The sequence below is a fragment of the Raphanus sativus genome, chromosome 8 (assembly GCF_000801105.2).
Source record: "Raphanus sativus cultivar WK10039 chromosome 8, ASM80110v3, whole genome shotgun sequence".
Lineage (NCBI taxonomy): Eukaryota > Viridiplantae > Streptophyta > Magnoliopsida > Brassicales > Brassicaceae > Raphanus > Raphanus sativus.
In genome coordinates, this window is record NC_079518.1 from 10366169 (window position 1) to 10386382 (window position 20214).

At 28.9% G+C, this 20214-nt stretch overlaps 1 protein-coding gene across 2 annotated transcripts; it reads left to right on the forward strand.

The window, feature by feature from the left end:
- Positions 1 to 15915: 15915 nt before the first annotated feature.
- Positions 15916 to 17843, forward strand: LOC108833386 (calcineurin B-like protein 10). 2 transcript variants are annotated; one of them, XM_018606809.2, is made up of 9 exons: positions 15919 to 16101; positions 16215 to 16386; positions 16525 to 16607; positions 16718 to 16768; positions 16833 to 16941; positions 17025 to 17077; positions 17167 to 17247; positions 17412 to 17524; positions 17623 to 17843. In XM_018606809.2, the coding sequence occupies exons 1-9, from the start codon at positions 16078 to 16080 to the stop codon at positions 17675 to 17677; spliced, it is 741 nt and encodes a 246-aa protein (XP_018462311.2). In that variant the 5' UTR covers positions 15919 to 16077; the 3' UTR covers positions 17678 to 17843. The 2 variants fall into 2 exon arrangements, with proteins under 2 accessions (XP_056849079.1, XP_018462311.2); XM_056993099.1 differs by lacking the exon at positions 17623 to 17843 and having other exon boundaries at positions 15916 to 16101; positions 17151 to 17247.
- The last annotated feature ends 2371 nt before the right edge of the window (positions 17844 to 20214 follow it).

Genomic DNA, 20214 nt, shown 5'->3' on the forward strand with positions numbered 1-20214 from the left:
TTGATACACGATTTTGCTTATTCATATACCCATTTATATAGCCTTCTGTGAATCTTAATCGTGGATATATGAATATATAATTATTACTAGATTTTGATCCGCGCTTTGGAAGCGCGGAATATTTTACGATAAAAAATTTCACTAATAACTTAACAAATATTTTGGTAATTTTTAAAGAGTGTGTATTTAAAATATTTTTGCATTTAAATCAGTGTTTTTAAATTCAACCCGATTGTGATTATACCCGTTAATCCGGAGATCTGACAATTCAATTTTGGTTTTTAAAATATTCATATTAAAAAAATCACTAAACCTCGAGACTAACCGATTGAACTGATGGATGACCGATATGTAATCTAATTGGATTTAAATTGTAATAGTTTCATAATTTGTAATCTTATAATCCAAATTTTAAAGTTCATTATTTTGCAATTTATGAAATTATGATGTTTCTACAAAATTCTAAAGAGAAAATGATAGATATAAAATAACTAAGATTAATTATTGTATTGCCTGGAAACATTAATAGTAGTATAAAAAATATATTGTTTGGAAACATTGATAGTAGTACAAAGAAATAAGTATATTGTTTGGAAACATGGATAGTAGTATAAAAAAGTAACATTAGTGATTTAATGTAGATTTAACTATAAAGTATAAAGGTGTATTTAATTTAAAAACTTACAACATAAATATTAGGTCCAACAAAATGTTTCTGTTTTAATAAGATAGATATATTCATGTAGATGACTTGCATCTTTGGCATTCAGGATGAAGGATTCAATTCTGACGCGGTCGATCTATATTCTTTTCTTTTTTTCTTACGTCAAACGATCTATATTCTTTTATTTTGGGTAAGACTTATTAAAAACCAGATATTTTTTGGGTGAAAAATGTACAAAAAACCAGATATGGATTATTATCTAGAACTTTTTAAATATATATAGATTCATACATCGTTATTTCAGAGGTTGCATAACATTAATTAACATGTCAATATACAATATACTTTTTCATATATAAACACGAAGCAGCGTAAAAATGTATTTTCATTCATGTTTCACGTTTTATTTTTTAGCATACCTTCTATATATATATTATATATATTGTAAATAGCTGCCGTCAATTAGAATCAACGAATAGCTAAAATGAGTCGACCATGTGGGCAAAAAGAGAGACTGATCATACTCCAAATTATGGAGAGAGTAAATTCCGAATTGAGTATAACTTCTGCATCTATACTATTAAAGCAAAATCCCTAATAGGATTCTGCCATTGGTTTTTAAGTTATTTACAAGATCATGCCACTGCCTTAATTATAGATTTTCATAATTAATTAAAATCAGCCAGAAATATAAGCTAATTAGTATAATTAATACCCAATAAAATTCAAGCTTTAGTAATTATAGAATCATTCGAAAAAGATAGTGACCCTGAGATACACTCACGTATTAAGTACCGGATATTCTAATTTTCTTTTGTATTTAATAGTATAGATTGTTGTTCGAGTTTTATCTTTAATTGAGATAGATTGAAAAAACAATTACCTACTATACATAATTTCTTTTGAAGTTTACTTTAATTTCCAACATAAAAGAAATTCTATTGCCTAAAATCTAGAAACAGTTCCATCGACACTTTTTCTTCTCATTATATAAGATCGTGTCATCCCATTAGTCCATACATTTATTTTATATGAGAGTATCTTGGGGTCTTTTGATTTTCCATAAACTAAGTTAAAATTTGATATTAATCGTTTATAATATTCACATAGTTTAGACTAGCATAAATATCTTTCGTTAAAAAAAGTTAAAAATTGTTATTATTGTTATCCCAACCAAACCAAAATAATCAAACCAAAACCAATATTTATAAATAACCGAACAGTAAATATATCTCTTGAACCAAAAACCAAAACCATAACTAAATTGGAATCAAATCTAAAAAGTCAAGAGGCCGTGCACTTGACAACGGAGCCAGTCTGTTAATCTCGATCCTAACATGAACTATTTCACCAAATTAAAAAACAGCTTTGGAAAAAACAAAGTTTGTAACAAAATGGAACCTAACCAAAAGTACCAATCGCTCAGATTCAAAGATATTAGTGTATAAAGAGATAAAGTAACAAATTTATAAACAAAATAATCTTGCGTTTTTAAAAAATTAGATTTTAGAGTTATTTAGAAAAGAATGCCATTACTTTAAAAAAAAATTATAATTAATTCACCTACCATATTAATAACTAATCATAGATCACGTTTTCTTCTTCTCAATTATAGTAAAACTTTATTTAATATAACTTTCTAACTTTTTCCATTTCCTAAAGTAAATTTGCCAGTCATAATTTCAAATGAACAGAAGCTAAGCATTTTGGGAACAATATTTAATAACATTCTACTTCTTGATACCATATATTTAGATGATTTTAAATGTCACTTTACAGTCTAAAAAAATCATAAACCACAAAAATAAAAACGAGCCTAGATTGCGAACCTTAAACCCTAACATGTATACAAAACCTCAATCGTATAAACATAAAGGATGCATAATGATTTTTTTTTTTTTTTTTTTTTTTTTTTTTTTTTTTTTGATATCTCTGGTGTCTGGGCAGCCACTTTCCCAAATATCCCCCGAAGGGGTCCAGCGCCCCAGCAGTAAGGATGTTAAATCGCTGTGGCCGGATTTCGAAGCTGGGTGGCGGGCACCTCAGCCGAGGTTCCATTACCACCAGGTTCCATTAATATATCACTTTAATTTTCCATTCTTTAATAATTATTTTTTATGTTTTATATAACACTAAGTTAAAATCTGTAATCTGACATTATATTTTATTTGTATAATCGTAAGTTTAAATCATGCATTTAAACTTACGATTATACAAATAAAATATAATGTCAGATTACAGATTTTAACTTAGTGTTATATAAAACATAAAAAATAATTATTAAAGAATGGAAAATTAAAGTGATATATTATTTTATCATCCTAAACATACATATAAAACAACAACTACACATATACCAAACACACATTATATAATTTTTTAAAAATATACATGGTATAAAATATAATTCAAAAGAAATGATCCCGCGCTTTGAAAGCGCGGGTAAAAATCTAGTTATTACTATAAGGCAAGTGTTTTGGCTCCTGGTGGCACAGACAACGTTACGTTATTACACTTTTACAAGAAAATGTAGTTAACTTATATAAAATTATCAACATGGACCATCCCAATATTCTACTGAAAGGGCACACACGGTGCTGTGGCGTTACGTGTGATATGTATCTTCGTTAAACTACTAACTAGAGTTCTTTGCAAAACAAAAAAAAAAACTACTAACTAGAGTCTAATTCGCACGAATATTTTTTTTTCATTTTATAAACTTTGATATTATTAATATATACTTTAAAATAACTAAATTAAAAATCTTCTTCAACATATAATTTTTGAAAAATATATAGCTAAATAAAAATTTAACATATGTTAAGAATTTTATTTTTGTATAAAAATAATATATAGTTAATATATTTTAACCCATTTAATGGTAAATGATAATTTAAACTCATTTATTTAAAATAAAAGCATTTTAAATTTAAATATTTTTATTTATCAATTTAATATAATCTTGTCACATTTAATTTATATAATACTTCTATTATAATATAATATAAACTATAATGATAATTTATCAAAAATAGCATAGAACTTTTTATTTATAATAAATTTAATTAACATTAATATTATATTATTAATAACGAAATTAATTAATGTATTATCTAATAAAAAATATTTTTCAAAATTGAGTAGGATTTTGTTAGATTTTCTCAACAGATTTTGTTATAATTAAAAATAAAATTCAAAATATAGTTAGAATTGATTTATTATTAATTTTTATTGATTATTATGTTATATTATGTAATTAATAAAATGGACCTATTATTATTTTTTTACGGTAGATAAAAATGGTACTTCTATTTTAATAGAGAGGATAACCTTGTCACATTTAATTTATATAATAATTCTATTATAGTATAATACAAACTATAATGATAAACTTATTAAAATAGCATAGAAATTTAATTAATATTAATATTATATTATTAGGAACGAAATAAATTAATATATTATTTAATAATATTTAAAAAATTGAGTAGAATTTTGTTATATTTTTGTCAACAGATTTTGTTATAATTAAAAATAAAATTCAAATTTATAGTTATAATTTATTTATTCTTAATATTTTTATTAATTATTATTTCATATTTATGTAAGTAATAAAATTGACATATTATAATTTTTTTATGGTAGATAAAAATGGTATTTCTCTCTTAATAGACAAAAATATTGGTTTATTCGAGAATAGTAACAGGAGTTTAATGATTTTTTTTTTGAATGAAAGTTATTAATGAAATTTACCGATGTGATTCTTGTTCTTGGTCATTTCCAGCAAGTCAGTTATTTTGGTTGTCAAATATTTACTTTAGTAAAAGTCATGCATCCAAATGTTCTGAAAATAAATTTTCTGATTTATAATATTAGTATTAGGTTAATATCCCCATTTTGGATGGGATAAACATTATATATACAAATTATGTTTATTTATATATATTATAAAATAATAAGTATATTGAATAATTGAGAACCGAATAACTATTCTATATATAAATAAATTGGAGTAAGTACATAAATTAAAACAAACAAAAACTCAATTTTATTTTTTATATGATATATAATTAAATTTAAAATATATATAATATATTTTATTATAAATATTTATTAATTGAAGCATCCTAATCGTATGTTTATTAATAAATAATATAATATATATTTATATGGATCAAGCGATTTTTCAAGAATTTTAAGATCATCGTACTAATAACATGTGGATATCTTAAACGAAGTAATGATTTTCAAATAATATATAAAGATATTAAAAAGAAAAATAAAATAGATACTTGAGTGATTACATATACCAAGCAAAACCATACAAATCAATTTATTAGCATATACTTTCATAATAAGTATTTTTCTAATTTTTTTCTTGTTACACAAAATATATCACTTTACAATTCTAATGCAAATTCTAATTCTAATGAGTCGATATGAGTCTGTAATTGTCGATAAAAAAATCTAATGCAAATTATACTTATTTTCAGCTGAAAATTAATTGTAAACTGTATAGATTTTATAAATAATTATATTTATCTCAAATACTATTAGTTAAAGAGATATAATTAATAACAACTTATGTATATTTTCTTTACGTTTTTAATCTGCGTGAAAAATGTCAAGCGACACTTATTGAGAAACAGAAAGAGTATATGCTTAATTATTTATAGAAACATGACATCTGTATGTAATCGTCACTATTGTATTACGATAGTACACATATAAAAGGTTTAGATGAATTAAAACAATTTTTGTGATTTTTGAATTTGTAAAAACAGAATGAAGCGTACATTGTAAGTAGGCCGGTCCCTCCTGACCTTTTGGACATATCAAACGATATAACTTCGTCAACTCTCACATCCCAATAATATATAAATGAACTAGCTAGTCTCCTATCGAGAACTAGGATGGGTGTTCAGAGTATCAAAATTTGGTTCAGATCTATTTGAGTTATAGATTTTTGGGATTAAATTTTTTAATTCCATTTAGATAGTGGTTCTGAGTTCAGTTCAGTTTGGTTCGTATAATTCGTTTAAATTATTTTTAAAATTTTTAAATTCACTATACTTAAAATTTATCAAAATTCTAAAATTTAAAATCCACTATACTTAAATTATTTATCAAATTTGACTAACATATGAAAATATCTAAACTTAACATATAAATTAGTTTAGTTTAAATATTCAGAAATCAATAGATATTTACAAGTATTTTGCTGTTTTGAGTATTATTTAGTAACTTAAAAATTACCTATTTTGAGTATTATTTTATAAATTAATCTAAAAATAATTAATATATTTAAATCTATTTTGAATATATTTGGATACCCAAAATATTTCAGTTCATATCGGATTTGGTTCTCTAGATACCAAAGTTATGATTTTATCCGAATATTTAATCAATTTCATTTTAGATTTGGTACTATTTTTTTTTAATAGAATTCAATTCATTTTTGGATTTGTTTTTTTTGCCCAGCCCTATTCAGAACTATAGTATATACTATGTATTGTAAGTATAGCTATATAGAAAGTGAAAAAAATTGTCGATGAATGAAAACTATGAATGCCAAGTTACAAAAAAAAGAATAAAAAGAAAACCAAATATTTTTCTCTAGTTTCTTGTTTTAATAATTTTAAATTGACCTACTCTTATTTTATCACATAATTTTAAATTTACAGCTAAGAGGGTATATCGCCAGTTAGGTTAATGCCGGTTTATATTAATTGTTGGTGCCAAATTGTCTCCAAAATATAACAAGTAGAGTCTACTGGTGGGTTGCACCCGTCTGTGAGATGTAATGTCAACATAATAAACAAGTCGACGTTATTTTATTTTCATAGACTACCCCGCTACTCAATTAGAGAGGCACATGATGTGTGATCTTGTAGGATTCCAGTCTTTTGATTAGTTAGATTCCCAATTTAATTAGTCAAACATTAAAAAATCATGTTCTCATACTATTAAAAAGTATGCAATAGCAGTAAAAAAATAGTTCTTCTACAGAGATATCGTGTGAGAACGAATGTCATGCATGATGGCATCGTCATCCTAATTCCTAAAGCCGCATGCATGGAAACGTTTTTTTTTTTTTTTATGTTTTGGTAATTTTAGGTTATCCTATATAATGTCGCAACCTAAAATCTGTTCATCAGGATTGTGAGTGGATTTGTTAGAGATTGTATTGTCCCAACTCCCAAATAAATATCAAACGATCAGGCTGTCCATCAATATGAACATATATCTAGTAATTATAATGTCAACCTAAACATCACAAGATGAAAACTGATTGAAAGCTACATTGAAGTATACACTGATGTAAACTGATTAGAAGCTGAGAAATATGATATTTGCAATGACTGTGTATCGATCATCCACCTTAAAATATATATCAACTCAAAAACTTCAGCAAAGCAAAAACCATTTCTTAGTTAGCTTGTGTACAAATGTGTGAACATATGCCATTTGAAGAAAATCCAAGAATTTGTTGGTTTTTTTCTGGATTCTAATGCTCGTCTTTGCAATGTAGACCAGAAACCTGCCTCCGAGTTATTAAAATCGTGATTAAGAAACTCGGTTAGATTCTCCAAACGTGAAGTAAAGGCTCAACCGGTAGCCCCTGAGATCTAGGTGGAAAATAGTATTGATGATTCTTCTCTAAGCCGTTAAGCAGTAAGTGGCAAAATGAGATAGTATTTCTTGAACAGAGTGCACTAAGTGTTTTGCTCAAACATGTAAACATAATATCTTACGGATATTAATTAATACATGACTATTAATTTAAAGATAAGTTATTTTTATGTTGGTTATCAAAAAAAAAATGTTTTTGCTGCTGGAAGAAGCTTGCTCTAGTATTATTCTAGTAGATTTAGTAGCAGCACACAGACTTATCTCAAACACTCATCAGAAACATCTGTGGCAAGACTCAACGAAAGCTCGTTTCTCTTATTCGAAACCAGAAACGGGAAATCTTCTTCACTCAAATGTTGATATTTTTGGTTCACTACCTTCTTCACTCTATGTTGTTGGAGGAATCATCATATGGTCTTAGATGCTCCAACGATGAAGTGAAGGAGGAGGAACCATGACCTCAAAGCTTTCGATATAGGTTTCTTGAACATTGCATATTTGCATACATCTTTATTTTAGAACAACATAGTTCCATCTTGAAATAAACCATAAACAATTTTTATTGGGCATTGAATTGATGAGATCAAATCAACTCATTTGTAGAGGATCTGTTCAGATGGAATACCGAGGAAGCATTGTTGAAAATGAAGTAGAATCTTCTCTTGAAGGTATCAAATCCATGAGGAGAGAATTTTGGTTAGTCATGACACTGTCGAGAGAACTAAAATTGTTTTCGTTGTCCGATGGGTTTCTAATGAAACTGTGTTAACTGTATTTCATTGTCCATTGGGTTTCTAATGAAACTTCATTTACTGTATTTCATTGTCCATTGGGTTTCTAATGAAACTGCACACAAAGGCTTTCAGAGATCTTAAACCAAATCTTTGGAGCCCAATATTAAATTCTGCTGCAAGAGACCAGTATGATTAATATCGAAAGAGTTTGTGTTTTACTCCAATAATTCTCTTATTTTTCCCTCAAAAAGAATAGTTTCAAAAATTATATTATTACTACTTATTAATTCGAAAATAATTCTTACTATTTACAAAATTCACAAATTTTACCCAAGTATGATTTTATTTTAACTAAATCTTCACTATGGACATAAAACAATTTTTAAATAAAGATACAAGGGTTTATATAACCATATAACTATATTATGAAAGTATTAATATTTTTCTTAAGTATAAAAAATATTGAGTTTTTGATATAAAACAAAATTATATAAAAATTTAAAGATCAACTTATAAATAAAAAACTTAATACACAATGAGGGAAAACATAAAAAAATAAGAGAAAACCTTCTCAAATGGTACATTATTTTGAGGGGGTGGGGAAATGATGCACCATTAGACAAGATTTTCCCTCAAAATGATGTACCATGGCTAGGACAAACAAAATCATCTATATCCCAAAGTTTCTTCAAATTATCTGAATTTTATACATATATTTGATTAGAATCTCTGAATTTTATACATAAATTTGATTAGAATCTTAATTTTATTAACTAATATATTATATTTAATATAAAACCAAATAAACATACCAATGTTTTGAGAATGTTTAGTACTAATCTAATACTATTCAGTAATCGTGTCCACAACTAAACTATACTTAGTAATTAATATTGGTTATAATATAATATTTTCAAACTTAAATATTAGATATATATATATATATATATATATATATATATATATATATATTACAACTTATATATGGTAGCCAGTTTTATCAACAAAAAACTCATATTGTAGTTTTTCTTTATAATTTTTAATTTTCATAATTATGAGATACATGTGTTAAGATGATTAATATAATGAAACAAAATTTTATGTTATTCTTTCATTATTAACAAATAAAAATTTATCTAATGACTTTTATCAACAAATTAAATTTATTAAAATTATTATAAATTCAAATATATACAAAATTATTTACCGCAAATGTATTTAACTGGTTGTTTTGCTTATTTTTCATGTTCTCCAAGTATTTAAGTAATTTTTTATTTGTCATGTTTTCAATCATTTTAGTCAATATATAATTTTATTTATTTGTCAAATTTTTAATTAAGTTTTATTATAAAAAAATCTATATAATATAATTTAAATAATTTTTTACATCAGTTTAGTATTATTTGTTAGTACAACTTTCCCCTTTCTTCGTGTGTGGATAGCTCACGAATTAGCTGAATTAGCTGAGGAGGTGGAAAATATAATTAAATTATTTTGTTTATTTATATAGGTGTGTATATATTGATAATGAATAGTAAAATTATATTTAAAGATGATTACTACGTCTCTCTGAACAATCTAATATGAAAACATTGTTTTTCAAAGTTGGTGAGGTAAAAGTAGAAGAAAATCTTATATTACAACTATAATTTTCTATATACGAGTAAGTAGTTGTAAATTGCATAACTGGTATTGCATCTCTATGTTTTAAATCTCTGTGCACCAGTAAAAGTCCAGTATTCGTGGGTCGGACGAAGTAAATATCAACAATATATATATATATATATATATATATCTATTTAAAAATAATTAAGGACTTTAATCAAAATTGTATGACCAATGATGTTTTCCCATTTGGAGTTCTTAGGAATAAAAAATATTAAATTTTAAAACATGTGAAATTAAGTTTTTTATTTATTGCATGATTAAATATAAAGATACAATAATTATTAATCTTCATCACCAAATTTGTTCCAAATATTTTCAATTAAATCATTATTCAATTGTTTCATGTATACGCCTATCGCAAACATAGAATGCCAAGCATATTACTGAGAGGAATTTTTTTTTTCTCGTGTTGAGTCGAGAATGAGAAATTTTTTTTTTAAAACGAAACACATTACTCATTCGATCCAATCAGACGATGTCACGTCTCTAAGGACCAAATCCTTATAATCTTTAATTAAAGACCAATCCTTAGCTAACTTAGGTTTTATAATATTGTTATATTCATATTAACCTAGGATTAAATGCTAAGGACTCGTGATAAACCTCCGTTGCGGATGCTCTCATTATATAAATAAATTATCTATCAGTCAAAAAACTGTTTAATTCAAGAGACATGTGGAAAAGGAGGCTACAACATATAAGAGCTCATGTATAGATCCATTTTCATATACCTGTTAGAGCATCATTGTTGGTAAGAGCAGCTTGTGAGTTACTCAGAAGATAAAAATAATAGTAAAAACTGTAAATTATTCTTTAACATGATATGTGTCTTACAAAATTGGTTGAGTAATTTGTGTGATGAGTTGATGACATATGTATCTCTCCCACAAAAATTACTCTCATTCCTTTTCTTTCTTTTGCTATTTTTTACTTTTTATTCAATCTTGAAAACTCTATAAAAAATCTCCAATATGGATGCTCTTAGATTTTTTATTTTTTTGAAAAAGGATATATGCTCTTAGATTTTCGACCTAGAGAAATTGAAAAGGATAAACCATAATCAAATATTTTACATTTGGATTCCGTAATTATAATTTTTCTCTCTTAAAAATGTTGATCATGGAGAAAGAGATGAAGATCTCATCTATTAACCTCAAGGAATATATAGTTGAAATAAAGTTAAAAAATATATATAGTTGAAGTAAGAAAAAACGAAATGAAGAAAAGAAAACCAATGTGATACGGTATACGCAGAGAAATGTACTCCTTTCATTTCTGTTGGAGGCTTTAAATATGGGAAGAGACCTTACACTTCACTATTTTCATGTTTCATACTTTCCTTTATATATGAATGTATAGACAAAAAAAATATAAAATAATATAAATTCGATTACAAAATAATAAGAAAATTTGTTGTCTCTTCTCGTGCTGGTTTTAACTCTGACAAAAATCAGAAAAAGAGGGAAGAAAAGTAAAGAGAGGTGAGATCTTTTTAGCCATTTAAGAACTGAAAAAAAAAAAAAAAAACTGAAGAGATGTGTGCTCCATTTGGGTTATTGCTTTTTTTCTTGAATTTTTTACATCTAGACACACTTTATCACTTTTCAATTACACACAGAGACACAATCCACTTGTAACACACTTTGTTGTGTTTGAAAGACCTTTATACCCTCTGACCAGAAACTAAGTTCTTCGTAATCGTGAGCAAACTGAACCAAAAAAAAAAAAAATCCAACACAAAAATTATAATTTCCCAACTCTCATCTTAGAGCAGATGAAGATTAAAAACCCTAATCAATCTGAAATTCGATGACTGTTATTTCTCTTCATTTTATTTTGAGATACTAATTTATTGATGTCGCTGGTCGTCGCCGTCTTGATCTGTTCTCTCGAGTCCTCTCTGCATCTCCAAGTTCTTCTTACCTCTGGTTCCATCTCCCAGCCATGGAGAACCATTGATAGTCATCATCTGTTTCTTCTCTCTCCTATCTCAAATCTCAATTTCAAAACCTCTTTTCCAAATCAATTAATTATAATCTCTTTTCTCCACTGTTTTGTCGGGGAAAACCTCTCATTCTCTGTTTGTGCATCCACGCAACCAATAAATGGCATTGTTTTCAAGCAGTTTGTTGAGGTAAAGAAGGAACTCGATCTCGTGCCTTCAAGTCTGAAGCTTTCGCTTGCTCAACATATGTACTCCCTTAAATGCGAAGCCGCACTGAATGAGCAGGTCAATTAAGTTTCTTTTTAATATTTTTGTGTTACAAGTCTCATGCATCTGAGTCTTTGCTGACATGTTCTTTTGCTGCAGCGTTGAATACAATGTTGAGAGTTTTGTTGATTCTTTGATAAAGTTTGTGTCTTGAGAGTTTTGTTGATTTTTTGATAAAGCTTGTGTCTTTATTTATTAATTGAGTTGCATGATGCGTTGTTGCAGTTTTTTCAAGGACTCGAGTGTGGAAGAAAGAGACCACGCTGAGATGTTGATGGAGTATCAGGTTCTTGGCCAATTGGTCAATAAAGAACAAGAATCATGGGTTTATAAATTCTCTACTTTTTTTTGCAGCAGCGGATATATTCATGTGGAAGAATAAGAGAGATGTATGGTGGTGCCACAGCCTCTTGGGTCCTCTTAGAGTTGATGGAGTAGCAGCTTCTCCCGAAATCAAATTTGAACCCAAGTCACCGCTGTGATACAAGCTCTGATCCACCTCTGCAATTTTAATGTCGTAGCTTCCAAACCGGTCACAACCTCCTTCACCACCTCTGAGTCTTCGAGCCGTGTTCAGCTCCTCCACGGTGTCTACTCTCAGCTCGTGATCCCGTCTCCGTTATACCGTAACAGACTCACTGTCGTCTCTCCACAGTCGAAGATTAAAAAATTCCACCAGCAATTGTGAATTTAAGCTCGTGATTCCTAGATTCTTTAGATCCAAAAGCAAGATCCGACTTTGAGGTTCGTTAAGTTAGTCGAAGCCCTGAACATAGTTCCCCACAGCAACCCTCACCCGTCCACAACATACCCGTCCACAACCCATCCGAACACAACAACCCACCGGCACACAACTTCCCCATCCACAACACCCTCGACCACGACTCTCTCTTCCAAAACAACTTCTAATCTGTATGCTCTAAGTCTGTGTACTCCAACTTTGGTTTCTTTTTGTGTTGTAATCAACATAACACTTGTGCCGTTGTAAGATTTTGGAACGCTTAACTTTGAGCTTATCATTTTAACTTTTTTTTTCATTGTGTACACACCACCATCCACGTCCACATTTTAATCTCTGTAATCTCTTATGAAAAAACCTCCCAATACCACTAGTTTTATCTGCGCAACTTGTATTGTAATTTTTGTTTTTAACACCAACCGTCGGATTGAAAGTTTACTTTTTGATCGTGTGGATAGCAAAAGAGTAATAGTCAAGACACCAACCTAATTAATTGTAACTAATTAAAAAAAACATCTGTTCTCCTCATAAGGGTATTTGTGTCTTTAAAACACTCTCTTTCCAAGAGAAAGTGTGCTACCAGCAAGATGTGGCCTAGAGTGTGAATAAAAGACAAAAATTGCCCTATTATGTAACTCACTCTTTTTTCTTCTTCTTCTTCTTCTTTTCTGACCACTCGTGTCTTTATGTTGTGCCATCACATCTCATATCCATTTTTATGTTTATTTTTAGAGATTTTAAAATTATTTAAGTTTTATGTAACTTTTACAAAAAAAAAAGATTGGCCTTTTCTTTGATTGTTTCTTTCTTATCATATCTTCTTTTCTTTTGGTTCAGTTTGTCGTCACATGCAACGCTTTATTATACTAGTTAATAATGATTACTTATTTGAGGCATCGTAGACTACAATAGATAGAAAGTAGATACGCACATCTGAAATAATGCCTATTCAAAATTTGTCTAGATTTACAGGTCTTGATGAGAAAAGAAAAAAACTTTTAGCAAAAAATAAATAAAAAGCTAATGCAACACCTATTTTGTTTTTTTTTCTTAACTCGGCTGAAAGCTCTAACGGAGTTACTCTAGTTTACTCCCTCCGTTTTAAAAGATGCATGTTCTGAAAAAATATTTGTTTCAAAAAGATGTATTTTTTTATGTTTTCTATATAAAAATTGCAAATTTCAATAAAATTAATTGAATTTATTGAAAGACTATTGGTTAAAATGCATTGAAATTTGGTAATTTCTAAAAACAATGCATGATTAATGTGTTTTTTTAATATGTGTGAAAATTCCAAAACATACATCTTTAAAAAATAGAGGGAGTATATTATAGCCAAATACAACTATAAAATACATGGATACTTTTACTTACTGCCAACTAAATTTAAATTGAAAACTTAGGATTCCTCATAACTTGTTATCTAATTAGGTGACTGATGAAATATAAAAAAATTAGGTGACTCAATTTTGGAAGAAAAATAGAGTTTTACTAATAGGAGGAAAAATGAGTAAGACTGTCTAGGATCTAATCTCGTATCCCTCCGTTTTAAAATAATTCGAGGTCCTGATTTTTTTGTATACATACATATGTCATGCCACTTGTGTTTGGGAAAGTTGGTGCTGAGTTTGAGTTCGCAACGCATCGTTTTTAGTGGTATCACCACAACTCATTAAAAGATGTTTATTATTCAGATACAAGAAGCGACTACTCGCTCTGTTCTAGCAAATATTAGATCAAGAAGAATAATATATATGCATGGAGAAGTCATGAGAAACAATCGGCGTTGATGTACTCAGAATTTGCATGTTGATAGAATAAGGGGGAAAAAAGATGGACACGTTTCTTCTTGTTAACATAGCTATATATGTTTCCAAAGTTTATGGTCCTACTTTCTACATAATAAGCAATATCGAGTTCCTAAAATTCCCTGAGGGCATTTTACTTAAATGGACATTACTGACCAACATTCATTTGTCATTGATGACCTGCAACATTTTTATGTATCGTCTGCTATCATATGATTCGATTATTGATTTAAGTCTATGCTTATTTTCAAAACCCAGAGGTGCATCTATTATTTTCCTTCTGGATAAATGCGTTTAAACAAGCTTTAAGAGCATCTCCAATGTAATACTCTATTTTTTCTCCCAAAATGGAGTAAAAGTGAAAATGGAGTAAAAAATACTCTAACTCTACTCTATTTTTTACTCCATAAGAGCATCTCCAAGGGTTCACTCTATTTTTTACTCTAAAATAGAGTGACTCTATAATAGAGATGGAGTTTGCTCCAATGGTACTCTATTTTAGAGTAAAAGTAGAGTGATGAACAAAAAAAAAACAACTTACTCTATATTTGGAGTAAACCTATTTTTCACTCTATTATAGAGTGAGAAATAGAATACTATTGGAGTATTTTTTACTCTAAACTCTATTTTAGAGTGAAAAATAGAGTTGGATTAGAGATGCTCTAATGAAGTGATGAACAAACAAAAATTAGATTACTCCATTTATGGAGTAAATACTATTATGGAGTGAGATATGGAGTTGAGTTGAAGTAATTCTTACTCTATATTCACTTTTACTCCATTTTGGAGGAAAAATAGAATGGGGTTGGAGATGTCCTAAGTTACCTTTTATAGAGGAACGATGTAATTGCCAGTGGAGAATGCCTTGGTCCTATATATGTGTACAGAATAAAAGAGTCGGTATTTCTTTTACCTACAACCACAATGCCCTCTTTCTATCATAATGTAGAAATATATTGGATTATATAAAAATGGTCTCACATAGCAATAAACAACTTTATATTCTAAAAATAGCATACAAATAATTTTTGTCTAAAATACTGTTAACTAACAAGTTAAAAATATTTTTTTATATTTTACATCTGAGTTTAAATTTAGTGATTAGACTTTAAGGTTTAGTATGTTTGTTCAAAAAAAAGGTTTAGTATGTAAAACTGGAGTCAAGATAAATGTTTAAGGTTTAGAGTAATTCAGCAATTTTACTTTTTAATTACTGCTATTTAAAAAATAATATTTTATGTGAAAAATTCATAATTTGTTTGTATTATTCATATCATTTGCACTTATATTTTTTTTATCTGGTTTACTTTTTGTATATATAAATTAAAAATATAAGTAGTATTGCATATAAATTAAATTAAATTTAGCTAGTTATAGAGTGTAAACAATAAACACAAAACTGGTCCTACAAATATGAAGATAACTTAAATTCTGAAAACAAACAAATATTTCTAAAACAGAGAAAAGTTGACAAAAAGAAAAAAGGAGTAACAGACAACAAGACCAAAGGCTCTTTCTGTTTTTCACCTCTCACGAGTCACACGACTATATTTTATCGAAACTTGACAACTTGTCATGTGATCTCAACACCATCTCTACGAAGACGAAGAGGAAGGATCATGGACTGGATAAACGTTTCCTCTGTAAACTTCTCAGAAAGACATCATTACCCATTTTGCTTTTGTTTCTTTCTTTCCTTTCTTGGATTTGGATTAGTAATGTTGGATCTTCTTCCTTTTGGTGAAAAACAAAACAGAGATCGAGCTCTCTTACAATTGGGGAACAAATCTGCGCCGTCTTCGTACCTTTCGTTGTCATTATTGATGTCATATTCTCCACCTTCGGACAATGCTTCGATTGCCGCCGCCGCCGATCGTCTCAGATATGTCAGCACCCGGATCTGACTCGTCTTGCCCATGAATCTCAATGTGGGTTTACTTGACTAGCTCTTCTGATCAATGGGTTCTTAAGCTTCTCTGTTTTGGAGCTCAAAGTTTTCAACTTTCTCTGTTTTGGGAGGGAGCTCAAAAAGTTTCCAACTTTGGGTTTGATTGTGTAATTTGCAGTTTCAGTCAATGAAGTTGAAGCATTGTATGAGTTATTCAAGAAACTCAGCTGTTCAATTATTGATGACGGCTTGATTCACAAGGTCTTTTTTGTCTTCTTGTGGTTAATTAATTGCCATAGGTTTAGGTTGATCATCTCTCTGATCACCACTTATCTCAATTGATAATGAGAAATATTGAATTGATGTTGTAGGAAGAGCTTCGGCTGGCACTTGTCCAAACTCCAAACCTGTTTCTTGATAGGGTGAGTGTGTGTTTTTTTCTCTCCATGGTTTCTTTAGGGATATTAATTTTTGATTGTTTTGTAGGTTTTTGATTTGTTCGATGAGAAGAAGAATGGGGTTATCGAGTTTGAGGAGTTTATCCATGCCTTGAGTGTGTTTCATCCCTCTGCACCAATCGAGGAGAAGATCGACTGTAAGGATCAGTCTCCTACTAACAGTGTAAATGTAATATCTGTGGATGAGTGTTAAGCATGTGTTTTTGTAATTCTGTGGCAGTTGCATTTAGGCTCTATGATCTTAGACAAACCGGATTTATAGAGCGAGAAGAGGTATATTATAATCTGCTGCTATTGCAAGTTTGAAACTGTCTTTTTTAGATAAGTAACAGCAACAAGTTGGAAGTTGTTAATCTGTTTAGGTGCATCAAATGGTGGCTGCTATTTTGAAAGAGTCTGATATGATGCTGTCTGATGAACTTCTGAACATGATTATTGATAAAGTGAGTGTATTTGGTTTGTAATACTCTCTCTCTCCCCCTCTCTTTAGTTTTCAATAATCATATTTGGTAAATTCAGTTAGTAGATTTGATTTCTTTCTACCATACTAGCGGGCTCCCCTTAAAAGATACTACTGAATCTAATGCATTCCTTTTGTTTTCACTAGACATTTGCTGATGCAGATTCCGATAGAGATGGCAAAATAAGCAAGGAGGAATGGAGAGTGTATGTGCTTAAGCATCCCAGCTTGTTGAAGAATATGACTCTTCCTTACCTAAAGTAACCAAATCTTCTTCTCTTTGTTAGATTAACTCTTCAATCTAAGATAGCCTTTAATTTGCTTTATGATCATCAACATATCTGTTTGAATTTTGAAGGGATGTGACGACGGCATTCCCAAGTTTTATATTCAACACCGAGGTTGAAGACTGAGGCAACAACACTTACAATCTTTTTCTGCGTATGAAACCAGTTTCTTTATTGTATTTTTCCCCAAATTAGTTGGTGATCATTGTTAGCTGTAAGTAAAAATGTATCTTTTGATGAATACATTTTGAGACTGTTCCATTGAAAGTGATAAATCATTTTTTCTACTTTATCTTGTGTTTATGGTCATATGGACAAGTGGTTCAGACTAGGGCTGTTCAATATGGCAAAACCGAACCGTACGAACCGAACCGAACCGAAATAGACAATATGGTTTGGATTTGGTATATACCATACAAACCGAATGAATGTAATTTTCTAAAAACCGTAGGATTTGGATATGGTTTGGTATATAACCGATAAAATCGAATAAACCGAATAAAACCGATCAAAAATAGAAACATGTAAATATATATATATATATATATATATATATTTTTTATAACGACGTATGAAAATCATAAGTTAATTTGTTTGCTAATAACTATTACCATATTTTTTACAGTAATAAAGAAGTCATGATTTGTAAAAACATTTGAAGTATAATTAAATAACAATTCATCGCAACCGATGCTTCTTATTTTTTAGTCTTCTTTTTGATCTTTTTGCTTTATTTTAGCATTGACTAAATTGAAATAAAAATTATAAATTTGATGGACAACAATTAGTAGAAATTCTTCACAATTTTTTTTTAATCTATAAATGAACAGAGATTCGTGTTCAATCGAAGAAACATGAATTTGATGACGCTAAATATGGAAGAGTAGAAAATTTTCTTTAGTGTTTCGTGCTTCTGTTTTGTTTTTAGTTTACTTTTATTCAAAATTTTGAGCTTTGATTTTAATTCTAGATTTGATTATTTTATTAGATGGTATAAGCGTTTTTTATTTTTTGTTCTTTTATTTAAACATATAATATTTTTTAATAAATGACTCTATTGATAACATGACTCTAAAATTCATATAATATGATCACAAAATAAAAAATTATGTTTTTGGTATAAAACCGAATAAACCAAAAACCGACAGTATATAAACCGAACCGAACCGATGTAAATATGGATTTAGAATGATAGTTATATTTTACTAACCGAAATACCAAAAAACCGAAAAAACCGAACCGATATCCGGATTGAACACCCCTAGTTCAGACATTTATTGTGTGGAAAGATTGGAAGGGATAAACAAGAGCAAATGGAATTGAGGAATGACAATGATTGAAGATAAGATTGAATTTTATGAAAGTTCGTATCTACAATTATAGAGAGAAAGAGATAGAAAGTATATGATAATAATAATATTATAGATTGGAATAGAACATAATATGACATTAATGTAAGTCAAGCTGACACTGCAGCTACGACTTGTTCTTCATCTCGGAGGAGAGTGCACACCAGTTTCCTGTCTCCACACACATTGTCCACACGACCTGTTTGACATTTCATTTATTTGTCACAAACTAAGGGTCGACGACACCTCGTACAAGTTAAAACACAACCTCAGCTCTCTGTTTGCTACGTTATTAAGATCTTTTCACCGGTGCATTCATGTTGGCATGCCATGCCTAACATTTTATGGATTCAAGATAAACATCATAAAATTTTACTATAAATATTTATGAAAATATTATTAATGTACCAACAAAAAATAGTATATATATTAATTTTAGTGAAGATACAAACTATAATAGTAAAATTTAATATAAATTATATAGGTGATTGCGAAAATTTTCCTCATTAACTAAAAACATTTGATAAAAATATGGAAAAAACAAAAAAACAGCAAAAAATCATCAAAATACAATAAAACTATGATAATAAATGAATTTAAATATAAAATATCTTGAAAAAATGTGATGAAAAACAGATTAAACCAAATAAACATAGACAATCATTATTAATTAATTGATTACTGTAAATATAGAGGTAAAAATACTTGGTTAACTAATTGAGTAAATAAAACATAAATGTTTGTCGTATATAAAATTTGTCATATGGGAAGGGGTATGGATCAATAACCTTTTCCGTACGACATTGAGCACGACTCTGCATGTTGGCATCATCCATGTACACTTGACCTCCATTTACGTGTATTATGTTCCAAAATTGCTTGCGTTATTTTATTGTTATTTACTCATTTCGTTTGCTACTTGCATGAATCACAATGACTGGAAGTGAATTAAGAGTAATAGAAACTCAACAGATTGGTATCAGAGCCAATGTTCAAGGATTTATGAAGTTACTGGTGTGTGAATGAGTTAACGGAAGATATGAGTTTGTGGTTCTATGAAGAGGTTTTAGGTTTAGTATAAGTAGTGGTCTAGACGTGTAAAAGATAAACAGTGCCTAACCCGAAAACTGAGGCTGCAGAATATTACTACAACGCAAACACACACAAAGCTGATGGAACTTGGACTTGAGCCTCACTATCTCTCTGAGTCACTTCTTGATTCGTTGCTTAAATTTGCAGTTTATTTTAGGGATCGTGTGGACACAAAGCGGATGCATGCCTAGTGTTTCTTGGAAGACGGTTGGTGTCAAGGCT